Genomic DNA, 17,515 nt, shown 5'->3' on the forward strand with positions numbered 1-17,515 from the left:
TGTTACTTCAGAGCTGGCCTTAGGGTTGCCAGGTCCCCTTACCCTCCTGGCGAGAGGGGGGAAGACCCGGCACTCACTTTTGCACCACCCTGAGAGTGCTCCAGGAAGTGACGTCATCACACAGGTGCAGGGGCACGCGTGCTTGTGCTTCACAGTGCAATTCGGGTCCCAAATGGGCCTGAATCAGCCCATTTGGGGCCTGAATTGGCCTGCTGTGAAGTGCAGGAGCGCTCTCGGAGTGATGCGATGATGTCACTTCCAGGAAATGATGTTGCGCTGCCCCAGAAGTGCGACCAGCAGGCTCATTCGGGCACCTTTCCCTCCCACAAGCCATGTGAGTGGTGGTGGAGGGTGGAGGGGACCTGGGGTCCAGCAATTGATGGAGAAAATCATGAGCCGGGTTCAAGGGGGGCGGAGTTTTGGCCTGAGGCTTCCAGTTGCTGCCCTGTAGCCTTAATGAATTGAGTCGCCATATCTTCAGCTTCGTTGAGGGGGCTAATGGGAGCGTTCAAGATGCATTCTAGACCTCCTGCTTCCTTTCCCTCCCTGGCACAGCAAGTGATGGTTGTCAATAATATGCTACACTAAATTTGCTAGCTCTGCGTTTGACCGATTATTCATTGGGAATGCTGATAATGCAGTATCCTGCCTGCTTTTGGTTGGCATGACCACAATGCCCTCTCGGGTTACGGCAAATATTAGCCCATAAAAAATTCAGGATGAAATGGAGTTCAGTGTGGGGTGGCAGGGCTTCATACCTCATCTGCTTTCCCCCCTGTTTGTAGTAGTTATTTCTGTTCTTGGCTGCTATCTCTACAGTATCCCTTTCTGGCTATGCTCTTCCTTGAATAGTCCCAAACAATCAGGGATCTCATAAAATTCATAATGATGTCGAAGTACCACATAGCCAATCAAGTCTGGCTATGAGGTGACATTATGAAGCCAATTCCGAATAAGGGCAGGATCATTTTCTTCACTCTGGATAAATGTCAAGGTGGACCCAATCCTTCAAACATGTTTTGCCCCTCACCCACCCCCCTTCTTGAAATATTATTTTGAGGAGTGTTAATCTTTGCCTACAGCCTCATTTCAGCACAACCCCAGCTAACGTTATCTTCTTCCCCTCAGTTTCCCGTATCAATGGGCACCCGAAGCTTGACAGACATCGTGAGCACCCGCCGGGGTACGACAGTTCATCTACGATGATGAGCAGCGAATTGGAGTCCAGCAGCTTCATAGACTCGGACGATGACGAAAACACAAGCAGGTACAGACAATCGCATTAGATGATTTTCATGTTGCTCAGGGCAGCTTATATGGTGTTCCCCTTCCTCTGTTTTTGCCCCATGAAGTAGGTTTGGTCTAAGGTTGCCCAGTCGGTTTTTGAGATTTTAAACCAGGTCACACATTCCACTTGCATTTAGTAATTTCCATGTTTATACAGTGGAGACCCGGTATGGTTCTCTATCTCTATCTCATTTCCATGCAAAGTAGGTTAGGCTGACAGAGAGTAAGTGGCACAAAGTCGTCCAGAGAGTTTCCTAGGCAAAGTGGAGATTTGAACCTGGATTTCCCAGATCCTAGTCTGATAAGCTAACCACTACATCATGCTGCCTTATTTGCAAGTTCTGAGCAGCATCCCCAAGAAAAAAAAAGGCCACCGCTACTGGAAACTGTTCTAGGAGTTAATTTACAGATATCTCGCATTCGTGGAAGATTCTCATTTGAAATGCGGTGCTGGAGGAGAGTTTTGCAGATACCATGGATGGCCAAAAAGACAAATAAGTGGGTTCTAGATCAAGTCAAGCCTGAATTCTCCCTAGAAGCTAAAATGACAAAACTGAGGCTATCGTACTTTGGTCACATCACGAGAAGACAAGATTCTCTGGAAAAGTCAATAATGCTAGGAAAAGTGGAAGGCGGTAGGAAAAGAGGAAGACCTCAAATGAGACAGCTGGACTCAATAAAAGAAGCCACGTCCTCCAGTTTGCAGGATCTGAGCAAGTCTGTTAATGATAGGATGTCTTGGAGGTCTTTCATTCATAGGGTCGCCACGGGTTGGAGGTGACTTGACGGTGCGCGTGCGCGCGTGCGCGCGCACACACACACACACACACACACGGAAGAGTCGCCCATTGGCCCAGGTTGTCCCCCTTTGCCAAGTATGTAAGAACACCCCTGCAAGACGAGACCTGTCTTGTCTAGAATTCTGTTTTGGACAGTGACCACCTTGACACCAAATGTGCTTAGGCAAGAGTGCATAGTCAGTATCACTTAACAAGGGAAGCCTAACTAATCTGAGATAACTGATCTTGAGACTGAAATGTTGCCTAAGTACAGGTCACCCCACGATCTTTCGAGAGTGCAGATAAATGTAATATTTTAGAGGGGCAAGAGAGAGAAAAATGTCATCAGCGCTCACTCCTGAAACATATCCTTTGTAAAATTAAAGTACATTTTTTAAAATTTAAGAAGACTGCTCTTAGCCGATTGGCCCACCTCTGTGTCAGAGGCGGAGCCTTTGTTGGGGAAGCTATTCAAATCCTCCCATTGATGCTTTTTGTAAGGGGAGCTGGATGGTGGTGGAAAAGCAGTCTTCATACGCTCAGAGGCACTCCAGCATCATGCCGCAGAATATCAGAATACGGAATATGAGGAGCACAGGTCTCTGCAGCATCATAATGGCCTGACCTATAAAATCGTGTTTTCTCAAATAGTTGGTACCGGGGGCTGAAGAGACAGCAAAGTCTGTATTGCATTGTGATGCAGCCACAGTCTTGCAGGTGCCATTTTGGGTCTGTCTCTGACATACGAGGTTCTTCCCTGGCTTTGAGTGCTCCGGCTGGGCCTCCTTGCCCCAGTCCTTGGGGTAGAGTGTAGTTTTGAAACAAAAAACCCCAATCAGTGCTTCACCTCGGAGACATCCAAGACGTCATCTGGGACCATTCGGTGGCCAAGCCTGCTAGCCTGTAGACTTTCCCCAACCCTTTGCTGCATTCGCAGTGCTTTAAGACACTTTCCTCTCTGCATTTGAAATCTACCCAGTCTCTTTTAGGCCTCCCAAGGGAATGCGATATCTTTCTTTCCTCGTCCTTTTCCATTTTGCTAAATAAATGGAATATTTCCATAGCAGCAAGATATGCAGTGGAACAGGATTAAGAGCAGGCAGGGTAACCACTGGAGCATTCTAGACTTAAATCCCAGCCTATGTTTTAATAACGCAGGGCCCCTCTATGCCTGATCTCCCCCCTCCTTTAGAAAAATACAAGCCCCCAGAGGCTGCTGATGGGGCCCTTTAGCTTTCTGGGCTGGGGCAGCCCATCTTGGCATGCACGAGGAACTGGCTAGCCAGGGAAAGGAGCTGAGTGGAAAGTGCCAAGGTATGTTGTTTAATATCACAAAGATGATGTTCATAAGCGGATGAGACATTCCATCGGCAAGGGAAAAGGGGGAGGGGGGGAATGGAAGGGGCTGGATTTCTTTACCAACAGAGAGCACTTGTCCGAGAGGGAAATAACAAAGCTTTTGTCTGGTGCCACAAGTGAAAGCGTCGGAGAGCTCGTTTTTAAAGGTCTGGCATTGTGTCCACCTGGTTAGGAAAGAAAGGAACCTGCTGGAAACAGCCATGTTGTCTTTTAAAAGAGGTAGAATTCCTCGCGACCCACCGGTTTGTGAGTATTCTATATTTGAGCGTTGTCGTTCTTGGTAAAAAATGTTTAAATCCAGGGAACAGTTGGCTCAGAGCTGCTGCTTCGCTGCCGGGAAAAAGGAGAAACTTCATAAAATTCACAGGTGGCCAAATGTTTGTGTTTCTGGGCACATGCAGTGTGATCTTTCTCCTTGCGGCCAGCTGGGGATGGTGGGAAGGGATTTCTGGTCAGGCAGGGCAGTTTATGCTACTGCACGAACCTGGAATTTTGAGTAAGACCTAAATCTTTTTGGACTGGATTGCATTTTTTGGTTAATTTTTCAAGGTTCGTATCTCGCTTTTCTTCCACTGAATTTCAGATGGTCTGTGTTAGAATGATCTTATTTTAGCCTAAGGGATGACGGTGGCTTTAAGGTGCTTGAGTTATGTAGGATACGTGGCCGTGCCCTTTGGAGAGGAACCGTGGCTCAGTGGCAGAGGAACCACTTGATGTGCGAAAGGTCCTGAGCTGACTTCTCCTGATATTAGGTAGCAGGGCTTGGGAAAGAGATGGGATCCTGGAAAGCCGCTGCCCGTCCAAGAAGACCGTTCTGAGCTCGACGGATTCATGGTTTGACTTGGTGGAAGCATTTTCATGTGTAATTTCAATAGGAAAGTTACACTTGCAGACCGGGTGGCAGTTTGAATGCAGAAAATTCCAGGTTCAGTCTCTGGCAGCTCCCGTTAAAGCATCTTAGATAGCAGTGGTTTCTCTGCCTAGAGAGTCACTGTTGGTCAGAGTAGATAATACGGAAGAAGATGGATTAGTGGCTTGACAGCGTAAAGCTGTTTCATATGTTCAGGATTATGCAAGTGCCACAAGAGGATTCGAACTCAGGCCTCCTTGGGTCCAAAGACAACTGTATGGACTGGAGTTGATATGGCATCTGGACTAAACCTGAGCTGTGAGTTAAGAATTCCTTGGTTGAAAGCTCACTTCTTCTCTTAACTCACTAGGTGGTTTTAAGCAAGCCCCTCTTGCCCCTTAAGCACTAAGTCTGCTTATCTGCAATAAGGGGCTAGTAAGATTGGCCCAAGTTACAGGGGTGGTTGCAAGGTTTAAAATAGGATTGCCAACCAACCTCCAGATGAAAGAGGTTAGTTCCCCTGGAGAAAATGGCTGCTTTGGAGGGTGAAATCTATGGCATTATACCCCGGGAGGCCCCTCTCCCGTCTATACCCTAGGCCCCACCCCTAAATCTCCAGGAATTCCCTAACCTAGATTTTGCAGCCCTAAATGATTACAAGATGACCGTGCGTGTGAGGTGCCAGGAGGAGTCCAAAAGTATTCGATGCAAAGGAGAAGCATATTGTGTTGGCTTTTCCAGCTCGAAATTCCACAGTTCTCAGTTGCAAGGCGGGACTTGGAAATTCAGATCCAATTTGCTCCTGAGAAGGGATTTCAAAAGGAAACGAAGCGAGCTTACACACAGGGGGAAATGAGAGCTAGCATATATATGCAGCTCTATTTTTAATGAGGGATGCATTTCAAGCCTGAAGTCTGATCAGGGAAGAGCTCTAAAATGCTTTAGAAGTAGCTTTCGGGGAACGAAAAACCGAGAACGGGACAGTTGATCTGAGGGCCAGTTCTCCTAATTCTCGATTTTTTTACTTGCACACCTAGAAATGTAACATGTGAACATGGCACATGGTATTGCTGGAAACAAGCAGATTATACTGGGATCCTGGGCAGATCGCTGTAGCCAGTCGTGCTCACTGGAGGGGGCTTCAGAGCACTGAATGGAGAAGAACTAACCAACAGAAATTTCCAGAACCCAATTGCGAAACGCAAATTTTATGCTTATTTTAGTGTCTTTAAATGGTTAGCGTTGGGGCCAAACTATATGTATGATATTCCTTCAATGTTTCATTCAGTTGTGAAAAAAAATCCCATGGCAGATTTTGAATCGGGAAAAGAGTGCAGTGGGAAAGAGTTAATAACCACCTCCTTCCCCCACCCCATAGCTGCTTTTTAAAGGCCAAATAAAATGTTGGAAATCCCAGCATCGCTTATCACTAATTTGCCAAGTTTAGAAGCTTTTAGTTGCTTATACTGAATTGCCATCCTTGGATATCTGCCATACTTTCCCCACCAGTTTGGTGTAGTGGTTAAGAGCGGGGGACTCGGATCTGGAGAGCCGGGTTTGATTCCCCACTCCTCCACTTGAAGCCAGCTGGGTGACCTTGGGTCAGTCACAGCTCTCTCAGAGCTCTCTCAGCCCCACCCACCTCACAGGGTGTTTGTTGTGGGGATAATAACAACATTCTTTGTAAACCGCTCTGAGTGGGCATTAAGTTGTCCTGAAGGGTGGTATATAAATCTATTATTATCATTATCATTATCATCATCATCATCATCATCATTATCATTATCATTATTATTAAGCAGTTACATTTAAAGCGATAGCTAGCCATAAAAGCTAAAGGAAGGGTTCCCACCCCTGATCATGTAATCTTACTAAGGGGAATAGTCATCCAGAAGGGATTTAGAAACCATCAGTTTGGGCTTTTTATAAACGAGAAAATATCCTTTAAAAATAATTATTTAAACGGAAGTGACCATGAGTGATTTTTTTAAAAAGAGAGGCATATCAGCCATCCAAATGGGACAGTGTTTCCACTGGCCCCGTTCGCAGGGATTCTGGCACATAATAAGTATAACACCCCCTCCTCTTTTGGCTGCTTAGTTAGTAATGGCTAACCAGGACTATCGCTAATGACTCCTGTTTCCGGTAGCTGCACTGTGAATGTTTTGAGTGAGATCATTGTTTGTCCGTAACATAATTTAAAGAGGATATTGTTCCCCTTATGTTTTCCTTCCTTCCTTTCCGGAAAGTGGATTTGTTCTGGCCATTTGCATTTGAAAATGGACTGTGTCTTGCACTTTATGTCAGGAGCTGGCGGTACTAGAACCGGTGATCCTTTGAATCTGTTCTCTGCTGCCCTCTGTGGTGAGCTGAAGAGCTGCAAGTGGAAGAGTTACCAGGGCTGTGATGTCATTCCACAATGACTCCACCTACCCAGGTTCTCCCTCTATCTACTAGGGCTATAAACCCTTTGGGGTCAGGGTTGGGTTTTTCTTCCTGCCTGGTGGGCAACCTCAGGGGCTGTTTTGGCTTGTAGGTTAGTTGGCCAGTGTGACAGTCAGGATGCTAGACTAGATGGGTCCCTTGAAGTGATTGCACAGGGCTCGTCTTCTGTTGTATATGCAGGAGGCTTAGTTGGCTGCAGACCCCCTGCGCATGCACAGAGGTGTTCCAGATGCCATTTGTGTTCATCTTCCTTTGCTGTGCGAAATAGAGCTAGGGTACAACTGCCGTAGAGCGTGATGCACCTCTGAGGCCTGGTTGGTAGGAGGTGGTAGGATGGACTTTGGAATCCTTGGCCTAATGCAGCTGGTGAGAACGGGAAGGCCCGAGTTCAAATCTCCACTAAAAGATAGGGGCTGGTCGCTCTTGCTCAGCCTGCTTCCTTAACAGGGTAGTTGGGGGGATAAAATGGAGGAGAAGAGAGCCAGGCAGGCCTCTTTAAGCTTTGTGGGGGAAGGAAGGCAAGATAAAGATGTAAAAGACACTTCTGGGCTTGTGTGTGTGAAACTCCCTGACAGCAGAAAACCAAGCAAGCAGAGAGAAAGGGGAAGAACTTTCTTGTGCTAGCTTTCCACTTGCATAGTCTTTCTTGTTCAAAGAAGCGTTCAAAGCAGGATTCCACCGCCTGCCCACCGTGATGTGGCACAGTCCCCTTCTGCCAGCTCTTTTTCCCACCATGCATGAAGAAGGATTCAGTCCTGTAAACCCTCAACTGCCATCTGTCTTGGTGCAAGCAAGACGCAGATTTACCACCAGTCAGAATTATGACTCAGGGTAACAATTGGGACCTCCTTGTGTTTAAATCTAGGTTGATTTATGTCTGGCCCAGGAGAAGAATGAGATACTCTTGGTTTGACAGGAGGCAAGGCAGTGAATGGTTCTCCTTAAACTGAACAGTAATTTTTGGTTGTTAAGACCGGCAGTCGCCATTGATCTATGCCAGTAATTCCCTCTAGAGAAAGGGGGAGAAAGAAAGCTGTGTTCTCTTGATAATTAAAAAAGGGTCTCATATTGCAGGTTGGGTTTAAAGGTGGCTCTCTGGCTTGAAACGGCTGTCTGGCAGTGATATAAGCATGCATCGTTTTGCAACTGAGTCGTCCTATAATCAAACCCTCAAGATATGGAACCAGTGTTCCCAGAGCCCTGTGCTATCCAGTAGGGACCAGCTGTGTGAAATGCAATTACCCAAGTTGTGCAAACGCCTACTGGCTGGTGCCCGTGTCATTTTCAGGACCGCAATTCCTCTTCTCCTTGCCTCTCTCCTGTGGCTTATTACTTTACCTAGCCAGTGATGCTCACGCAGGAGCTTGGGAGCTACATGTGACTCTGTGATGTGCTCCCTGTGGTTCTTCTCAGCACTGTTTCCATGCGGGATCTGTCGTATCTTTCAGGAAAATGGACGAGGCCATTGTGTGGATGAGAGGTGGGGAGATTGAAGGATGGATAAGCCATAAGCCTCCCTGGGCTGTGGGCTTCACTCCAAGGATGAAAATTAAGGGCCTGCCCTCTCCTGCATCCCACCCCTCCTCCGCAGCCTCTGTGCTCTCACTGTAGCACCCAGGTGCTTCAACAGAGGGAAGCGTGCATTTTTTAACTTCCAGACTGATAAAGAGTTCCAGGGAACTCGAAAGCTTGTGCACTCTTTTGTGTCATGAGTCTTGCAAGTTCTTACCTTCCAGATACACAAGGGTAGGGATTTTTTTTCAGAGGGAACACTCCGAAACAAAGTTCTGGCACCTCTTTATGGAGTTCTGGCAGCCCTTGGGCATTTGGGACTTGGGCTGAGAGAAGAGAGCATCATGCGTATTGGCCTCTTTTCTAAGAAAAAAAGCACTGTGTGTGGGTAGGCTAACAGTGGTGAGGAGAGTATGCTTAGAGGTCCTCCAGTAACTAACTTAAAAGATTTTAGTTACATATTTTCCCTGACTTGGATAACCCAGGTGAGCCAGATCTTGTCAGATCTCAAGCTCAGCAGGGTCAGCCTTGGTTGGTAATTGGACGGGAGACCTTCAACGAAGAGCAGGGTTGCAGAGGTAGGCAATGGCAAACCACCTCTGTTAGTCTCTTGCCATAAAAATCCCACCAGGGGTCGCCATAAGTCAGCTATGACTTGAGGGTAGGATTTCATTCAGCTATATATTTAATATTAAGGCATCCCTTAGTCAAGTGTGAGGATATACAGCATCCACTGGCCGCTGCCCGACGTATGGGTACAGCATGGGGCTATGTAGTGCCCATTCATTAGCTGACCCACGTATGGGTTGCAGTATGTTATCTGTCTGCTTCCCTCCTCCTGTATGTTAATGGGCAGGAACAAGGAATCTACCTCATCTTGGGACGGTTAATATCTGTTTAATTGTTGATTTTATTATATGAACTATTGTTTTATATTGTATTGAATTTTTATAAATGTTGTGCCTTGCCCTGAGCCCACTTGCGGGAAGGGCAGGTTAGAAATGTTATCATCATCATCATCATCATCATCATCATCATCATCATCATCATCATCATCATCATCATCATCATCAATAATAATAATAATAATAATAATAATAATAATAATAATAATAAGTGGCTTTTTGGTTAATGGTCATTGCAAATGTGACTCTCCATGAGCCACAGAATGTGGGCCACTGATCTTACAAAGGGGTTCTGCAATCTTCACATGACCTGGTTGGATGGCTAAAAGGAAGAGTTTGTTGCCATCTCAGTGTGCTCTGAATTTCTCCTCCTGTCCTCCAGGTTGAGTAGCTCTACGGAGCAAAGCACTTCCTCTCGCCTCATCCGGAAGCACAAACGCCGGCGGAGGAAACAGAAGATGCGACAGATTGACAGAGTAAGCCTGCTTGAAGGGCTGGGGGGTGGGGCGGGGGGAGAGGTCAGTGGTGGGCTACAGTTGATAGCCAGTTCATTAAATTAAAATATTTCGATGATTTAAATAGCTTTTCCTTAATGTTAAGTAGGCAGTCCATTTTTTAAAAGATTGTTCATTCATTAATACAGGTACTTAGAAGAAGCATGAACAGCCACCAGCTTAGAAGAGGCATTCTCCCTTTGTTCTCATACCAGAGGGAATGCCTCTTCTAAATGGGGGGATGCCTCTTCTAAGATGGTGCCTGCTGAAACATATACATGCAACATCTGGGGAAAAACCTGTCTTTCTTCACAATCATAGCTTTACTTTAGGTTTACTTTACTAGCCGCACCTCTGCCCTCTTTCCCCATGTGTATGGTGTGCAGGGGAAGAGGAATGGCGCCCCTTCTGGGATACTGAAATGTACGCTGCTATATTAAGATATGATTTTATTGTTTTACTGTTTTATCTGTTTAACTCTGTAATCTATCCATTGCTGTAACCCGCCCTGAGCCCGCTCACGGGGGAAATGTAACCAATCAATCAATCAATCCACTCATCTGCAGATTTAATCAATCAGCTCATACAGCTAATTAACTAAGATTTCTTTAACTGAGTGGCGGCCCCCATTTAAAGGACTTTGGAAGTCACTGTTCTTGACTGAACCATTTGGGTTAACTTGAGAGAAACAGGGTGCAAAGAGGACTTTCTGTTCTGAACTTGCCACGCAGTGAATGCACCGGGTTTATAAATGATTGAAACTGTTCAAAATGTTTTTTCCCTTCTTTCCTGTGTTTACATACTGGTTTTGAACACCATTGTTCTCTAAGGAGATTGCATTTACAAATCAGTTCAAACATAAACGTTTGCCATGTATACAAGCGTCCATCATGAATGGAGTTTGTTTTCACATTACTGGAGCCTGATCTTCAGGGCCGGCGCGCCCATGGAGGCCAGTTAGGTGGTGGCCTCGGGCGCGCGGGCGCTGGAGGGGCGCTGGAGGGGGTGTTGGGGGTGGAGGCATGCGCAGCGAAGCTGGCATGACTGGGCTGCAGCTACCAGCCAGCCCCTTGCTGCCGCCGCCACCCGGGCACAGCCTCTGTGCGCCGCTCGAGCCCCGCTGCCGCCGTCACACGCCCCAGCCGGGCGCAGCCTCCGCGCACCGCCCCTGCAGTGGCTCGCAGCTTCTTCTCCCGGCTGGGGCGCGTGGCGGTGGCGGCGGAAGCACGGGGCTGGCTGGCTGCAGCAGCAGCTGCAGCCAGCCACACCAGCTCCACTGCGCGCTCCTCCGCCCCAGCCGGGCACAGAAGCCGTGAGCTGCTGCTGGGGTGGCGCACGGAGCAGCCTCCACGCGCCGCCCCAGCCCCGGCTCGCAGCTTCTGCGCTCGGCAGTCCTCCGCGTGCCGCCCAGCCCCCCTGCGGCGCGTGATGACGTCTGCGATGACGTCATCACACAGTCTGTGGCGCGCGCGCGCAGAGCATGTGCATGCCGCCGCAGGCGCCAAAACCTCTGGCACCGGCCCTGCTGATCTTCAATGTGATTGGGGAAATAACTGGTTACGTCATTCAACCACGTCCTGAAGTTGTTTTTCTTAATTTGTGGGGAAATGAGGACATCCCCATAATCCGAAAAGATCTGATTTCAATTATGATCAGTGCGGCCAAAGCCATAATCACAAAATCATGGAAATCCAAAGTCCCACTCACAATACAGCCTTGGATTAATAAATTATGGGAATTTCTCTCAATGGAGAAAATCACAGACCGCATCTCAGCCGCTGAGAACCAGAACTTCCGATCCAATTTCTATGAGAAACAGTGGCCTTTTCTGGACTATATGGAAGAGAAAAACAAATCCTTGCAGTCAATACCTGACAATCTCAAAGTTATAGCAATTTATTAAATTTTATGTTCTTTCGTTTTCCTTGCAACATATATTGTAAATACGGCCAAGGCAATTGATATGCTGTCACTTTTTTTTAAATTTTTTTTTAATTGGATTAGAAATTATGTAAATATTCAATACAGTCATTTCCCTTTAAATACTTTCAATTCTAACCCCCTCCCTTTCCCCCCCTTTTATTGACTTCCAACAGTTTTCCAACCCCTTATCCATCTTTTTTCTTACTCACAACAAACTTACTTTATACTATTAAACCTACACTTTCATTCTCTTCTAAGCTTATATATTATCTTATAACACAATGCTACCTTTATTCCCTTCCCCTTTTACCTTATAAGACTAGCTATTACATTCCTAGCATATATTCTTTAGTAATATAACATTTTATCCATTTACTATTCTCTTACTTAATCGCCCTATTCTCGTCAATATGGGTCAACCAATTTGACCCGTACTCCACATACTTCTAAATGCTTCTATGACACTGATTGATACGCTGTCTCGAGCACATGCTTATATTCATACTGTTTATATAGTTATATGGTTATATATTTGTTTTTTTACTATTGCATATTGTTAAAAAATTCAGAAATAACATTTTTTTAAAAAATGAATGGAACTTGTTTCGGGCTCAGCGGAAGGGTGCTTGGCTGCTTCCTCCCCGGCTCTGCTGCCATGCTCGAGGGCAGTTAAACAACCACATGTCCACAACCCCTTTAGTTATGTCCTTAGCTTTTCTGAATCGTTTTTTCTCAACGAGCTTGCCCTTCTAATAGCCACATTCTGTGGGTTCTTACAAGCCTCTCTCGATGTTTTCCAGTCGTCTTCCTTTAGCAGCATCACGGATTCCACCATGTCTCTGAACATCATCACCGTCACTCTCAACATGGGTAAGCTTATTGGCTGAGCTGCCTCTGAGTCACATAATGTTCACAAATATTCAAACTCCTGAGAGGGAAGGGTTTGGTTACAAGATCAATGATGCAGATAAATAATGCGAGGGAGGGAAGGAGATTGAGTGGGAACCTCACCCAGGAAATAGGAGAAGTGGTTGAAATAACTAAACCATTCTGGCTCCAGACCTCTTGTGAGCGTGCACTGGTATTTGGTGTGCCGTAATGATGATAGTCATGTTCACCCACCTTTAGTTGGGCACTTTAGCATGCCATGACCAGTACCCTCCTACTTGTTCTCTATTATGCATTCTCTCCCCCCCCCATTTCAGAAAAATACAACTTCCTTGGTATCAGCATCGTAGGGCAAAGCAACGACAGGGGAGACGGGGGGATCTACATCGGCTCCATCATGAAAGGTGGAGCGGTGGCAGCTGATGGACGGATCGAACCAGGGGACATGCTGTTACAGGTGGGTGCAAGCGAGGGTCACTTCTCAGTCCATCCAAGGGCAAAGGAGTTCAGCGGATATGGGAGCAGCCGCTGAAAAATGCCTTTGTGTGTGTTCTGGATGACCCAGCTCCAATATTCCTGCATCCCGATATATCCCAGCCCTTGCTGTTCGTTTCTCCAGTTTGAGTTGTCCCCCAAAGGACATCGATCCCCTTTTTGCCTAGAATTCCTTCCCGGAATGTTCACACAGTCCCCTTGTCTCTCTCCGTCTTTTCCCCTTCAAATCCCTCCTCACAATTCCATCAAGCCTTTCCCTTCGTCCTGAATGGAACAATACACAAACCTGCCTTTGCTCACAACCATTCCCCATCTTTTCTCCCCATCCGCTTTACCATTCACTATAATAATTATTGTGCCAAGGCAATATCGTTAGAAGGGTCTCGTTTTGGATCTAAATCAAACCAAGGTGGTCAGTCTGTGTCCAGGTTGTACTACTTTAGATTCACATAATTGGATGCACTTTCCTACCAAATAATTTGTTGTTCATTAAAAAGAAAGGCTAGCACCTCAGGAAGAAGCCTGGGTTTGAACTCGTTTTCTAGTGGCAGGGAATTTTTTTTTCCTGGGGAAAAGCTAATCTGCCGCTGAAAGTGGAGGCTTTTCATCAGGGTTCCAACTGACGATCTGAAGAACAGATCTCTAAGAAACTACCTTCTCATGGTACATTCCAGGTGAACGAGGTCAATTTTGAGAACATGAGCAACGATGATGCGGTGCGAGTGTTACGGGAAATTGTCTCCAAGCCAGGGTAAGTGATGCTGCAGCAGGCCAGCTCCTGGAGTTAACATGCTAGTTCTAAGATCAAGCTCCATGCCCAGCCTTAGTGCATGAGCTGACAAACTGCATATGTGAAGTTGTGACTCTGACGGTTTGAACCTGGTAGACGCCAGAGTAATTGAGTTGCTAGATTCCTCCAAGTTTAAGCGATTAGTTAGACAAACCAATAGTCTAAGACTACTATGTATGTCCACAAGTGTTCAGTCCTAAGGTAGCAGAAGCAAAGAGTAAGAAACTGAGAACTCAAATCCTCTACTCTTTGTAGTATATGCCAGGAGGGTAGATGTTACAGTGTGATTTTGCTGAACCTGTAGCTCAGCTCAGAAAGAACAAGATCTGGGTATAATAGGATCTTAAAGACCAACTAGATTTCCAAGGTGCGAGTTTTCGAGAGTCAGAAAGCTCATACCTGGAAAATCTAGTTGATCTTTAAGGTGCTATTGGACCTGGATCTTGCTCGTTGACTGCAGATGAACAGGGATAACTACCTGAAACTCAGCTCAGAAAGGAGATCTGGAGAGTTGAAACAAGACCTGGAACTGGTGGTTGATAAAAAGCATGACGCAGCTTAAGGAAGGCGGTCATTTCCTTGATTTGACTCTTGTTCTATTTGGTTTCCAGGCCCATCAGCCTAACAGTAGCCAAATGCTGGGATCCCACTCCAAGGAGTTATTTCACAATCCCCAGGGGTGAGTGAGCAGCCCCTGTGGCAAAACTGACAGCTCGGGAGATTACTGGGTTTCTAAAAATGATGAGTAAACAAGATTGGTAGCCTCTTGCCCTCTCTTTTTGTACTTGGCCAGGGTCACCCAGTAAAAATTGTTACCAAGAGAACCAGTGCTTCTATATGAAGTGCATACTTAGCTTATGGAACTCCTTGCCTCATGATGTGGCAGTGTTAGAGAGATCTGTGCTTGACAAATGCCTGTTGGCAGGTAGACCTGCCATATTTATAGGTAGTATGTTTCTGTGAGATGCTGGGGACAGACAACAGAGCTTGTGAGCTTCCAGAAGTATCAGGTTGGCTGCTGTTGGGACCAAGATGTTGAACTAGATGCAACTCAGTCTGGTCCTGCGAAGCTGTTCTTACGAGGTTGCCATATAGCCATGGATAACCTGCAGTTTCTGTGTTGTTCTCCCATCAATTCTTATTTAAGTTCCAGCTTTCCTTCTCTGCTTTTTATGAAAAGCATGTGGCTAGATCTTATGAGTCACAAAGATTCTTTGGAATACATGTGAGCAAGGATTCTTCACCTAGAATAGTTACTAAATCCTCCAAGCACGTAGTCCCTGGTAACTCGCAAGGTCTGACACTGACCACAAGGTATTAGGTTCCAAGTTCAGCCCCCAGAAGTCCGTGACGCTTACTGGGACAAGAAGGCATACATTCACAAAGTTCTTTCCACCAACTTACTATAGGGAGAACTTGTTTGGGGAGACACCATATATAGGATGTTGTCCTATAAAGACTGAATTGAATAGAGCAGGGGTCCCCACTAGGGATGGGCACGAACCGAAATACAAACCAAAAGTTCATCATGAACCAGGCCATTTTTTTGGGTTCGCGAACTGGCGGTTCATTGGAGGACATTTCTGACAATCTGCGATGAACCACTATCATTTTTAGGCCGGTTCATTTTTCGGTTCATCACTGCAGACAACCTGGCGCTGATCAATCAGTTTCCTAGGCAACAGGGAGGGTGGGCTTTCTGCAGACCTTCGTCTGCCCTGGAAGTGACATATTCACAAACCAAACAAACCAGTTTGTGAATCAGGCAATTTCATGCCAGTTCGTGGTTCATGGTTCGTGAAATGTGACGAACCACGAATTGCAACGATCCGCCATTTTCCCACTTTGTGCCTATCTCTAGTCCTCACCCTTTTGAGCCTGTGGGCATCTTTAGAATCCAGATATGGTGGGCGCAACCACAAAATGGCTGCTGCAGAAGGTGGAGCCAATGACAAAATGTCAAGGAGTGAGGTATACATAACTCGAATAATGACTCATCAACATTGCAGGCAGAAGGATGCTTTTCAAAATGAACGTATTGTTTAAAAATATTTTCTAGCATATGCGCAGCTTTCTTGTACTGTGGTGGCAAACATTTATATAAAAAAAGAACATTTGATGTGTTTTTAAAAATCAAGAAGGCAACATTTCTTAACAAATCTACACAGCCAATCAGATCTCTAGTGGCCAGTCGATCACCTGGCTGGGCAAAAGCCCCATCTGGTCCCACCCATTTTCTAAAAGAACTTGGCGGGTGCTAGGAAAGGTGTTAGCGGGCACCATGGCGCCCACGGGCACCAAGTTGAGGACCCCCGAACCAGGGGATTACATCCAAAGAAGGTTTCACTAACGGTGTTCTTCCTTTCTCTTTTGCGCGTTCCAGCTGAACCAGTGCGGCCGATTGACCCTGCGGCCTGGATCTCTCATACCACGGCCCTGACGGGAGCGTACCCCCGTTACGGTATGAGCCCTTCCATGAGCACCATCACCTCTACCAGCTCCTCACTAACAAGCTCAATTCCCGATTCGGAAAGTAAGTCGCACTGCCGCCAGAACCGGGAAGTTTTTCCTCCTGTGCAGGGCCGGCAGTGTAGAGCTGTACAAAAATGAAACAAAAAAACTACACAAAACGAACAGCAGCATCAACAAAATAAAAAGAGATTTTTAATTCTCACTTTGTGGGGAGCATAAAACTTCCTTCCCGTTTTCCCTGGCAGGAAATCTGGACCTTTAAGAGAGAGAGCAACTATTGTCCAATCAGTGTGTTATGAGTGATGGCCTTATTAAATTCTCATGGTTTCCTTAAAGGGGCCAGCACTGATTTTATCTTTTCTGACATGCTGATTCCGCACACGTTGGACAATGCACTTTCAATGCACTTTATCAATCGTTTGAGGTGGATTTTTTGTTCCGCACACAAAAAAATCTGTTCCAAATGATCTATAAAGAGGATTGGAAGTGCATTATCCAACGTGTGCGGAATCACTCATGGAGAGAATAGCCGCTTTAGATCACTGGCTCCTCCAGCCAAGTATCCTGAAAACCAACCATCCCCAAGCATCAAAGCACAATTTTATGTTTTGTGCAATGGATGTGTTTCTAGCATATCTTCTCTATATCTCAGGACATTTGAAAGAACAAATCTCATGGCAGGGTGCCCGCGGCCTTAGGGGCATGTGTCCAATTTGATCACTGTTCCTGAGCCAGCATCTTCCACTTTTTTTTTTTTGAGGTTCTCATTTTCCACTCCAAGAACATTATTGCATGCACAGCACAAACCTGCTGGAAATGAATTTGCCTTATGTCAGAGTGTGAAGCGGCAGTCAGAAGTTAGGCTGGTGTTTGGGTAGCCTGAGTGAAACCAGATCTGGAGGGTGGATTCTTCCAACCCCGGGTTCCTAAGGCCAGTTGGTAGACTTGCAAGTACAGAACCAGGCTAGGGCTTGAGCCAAACCTGGAACATGCAGTCCGTAGAAGAGCCAGTTTGGTGTAGTAGTTAAGAGCACGGGACTCTAATCTGGAGAACCGGGTTTGATTCCCCACTCCTCCACGAAGCCAGCTGGGTGACCTTGGGCGAGTCACAGTTCTCTGGAGCTCTCTCAGCCCCACCCAACTCTGGTTTCTCTTCAGATTGCATAAATCTTTCGCTCTACCCCACCCACTTCACAAGGTGATTGTTGTGGGGGTAATAATAACATACTTTGTAAACCATCGAGAGAGCCAGTTTGGTGTCATGGTTAGGAGCGGCAGGACTCTGATCTGGAGAGCCAGGGTTGCTTCCCCACTCC

The 17,515-nt window shown here is 46.3% G+C and overlaps 1 protein-coding gene across 2 annotated transcripts in view; it reads left to right on the forward strand.

Annotated features, from left to right (window-relative positions):
* The window catches only part of DVL1 (dishevelled segment polarity protein 1), a 123,368-nt gene that overhangs the window by 88,322 nt on the left and 17,531 nt on the right, over nucleotides 1-17,515 (forward strand). The window contains exons 5-11 of one of the 2 annotated variants that reach the window (XM_055001123.1): nucleotides 1,129-1,267; nucleotides 9,520-9,613; nucleotides 12,355-12,424; nucleotides 12,760-12,899; nucleotides 13,612-13,688; nucleotides 14,339-14,406; nucleotides 16,111-16,260. In XM_055001123.1, coding sequence (XP_054857098.1) covers nucleotides 1,129-1,267; nucleotides 9,520-9,613; nucleotides 12,355-12,424; nucleotides 12,760-12,899; nucleotides 13,612-13,688; nucleotides 14,339-14,406; nucleotides 16,111-16,260 — 738 coding nt within the window. The remainder of the gene's footprint in view (nucleotides 1-1,128; nucleotides 1,268-9,519; nucleotides 9,614-12,354; nucleotides 12,425-12,759; nucleotides 12,900-13,611; nucleotides 13,689-14,338; nucleotides 14,407-16,110; nucleotides 16,261-17,515) is intronic. The other variant, XM_055001124.1, reaches the window with a different exon arrangement.

Source organism: Eublepharis macularius, chromosome 17 (genome assembly GCF_028583425.1).
Source record: "Eublepharis macularius isolate TG4126 chromosome 17, MPM_Emac_v1.0, whole genome shotgun sequence".
Lineage (NCBI taxonomy): Eukaryota > Metazoa > Chordata > Lepidosauria > Squamata > Eublepharidae > Eublepharis > Eublepharis macularius.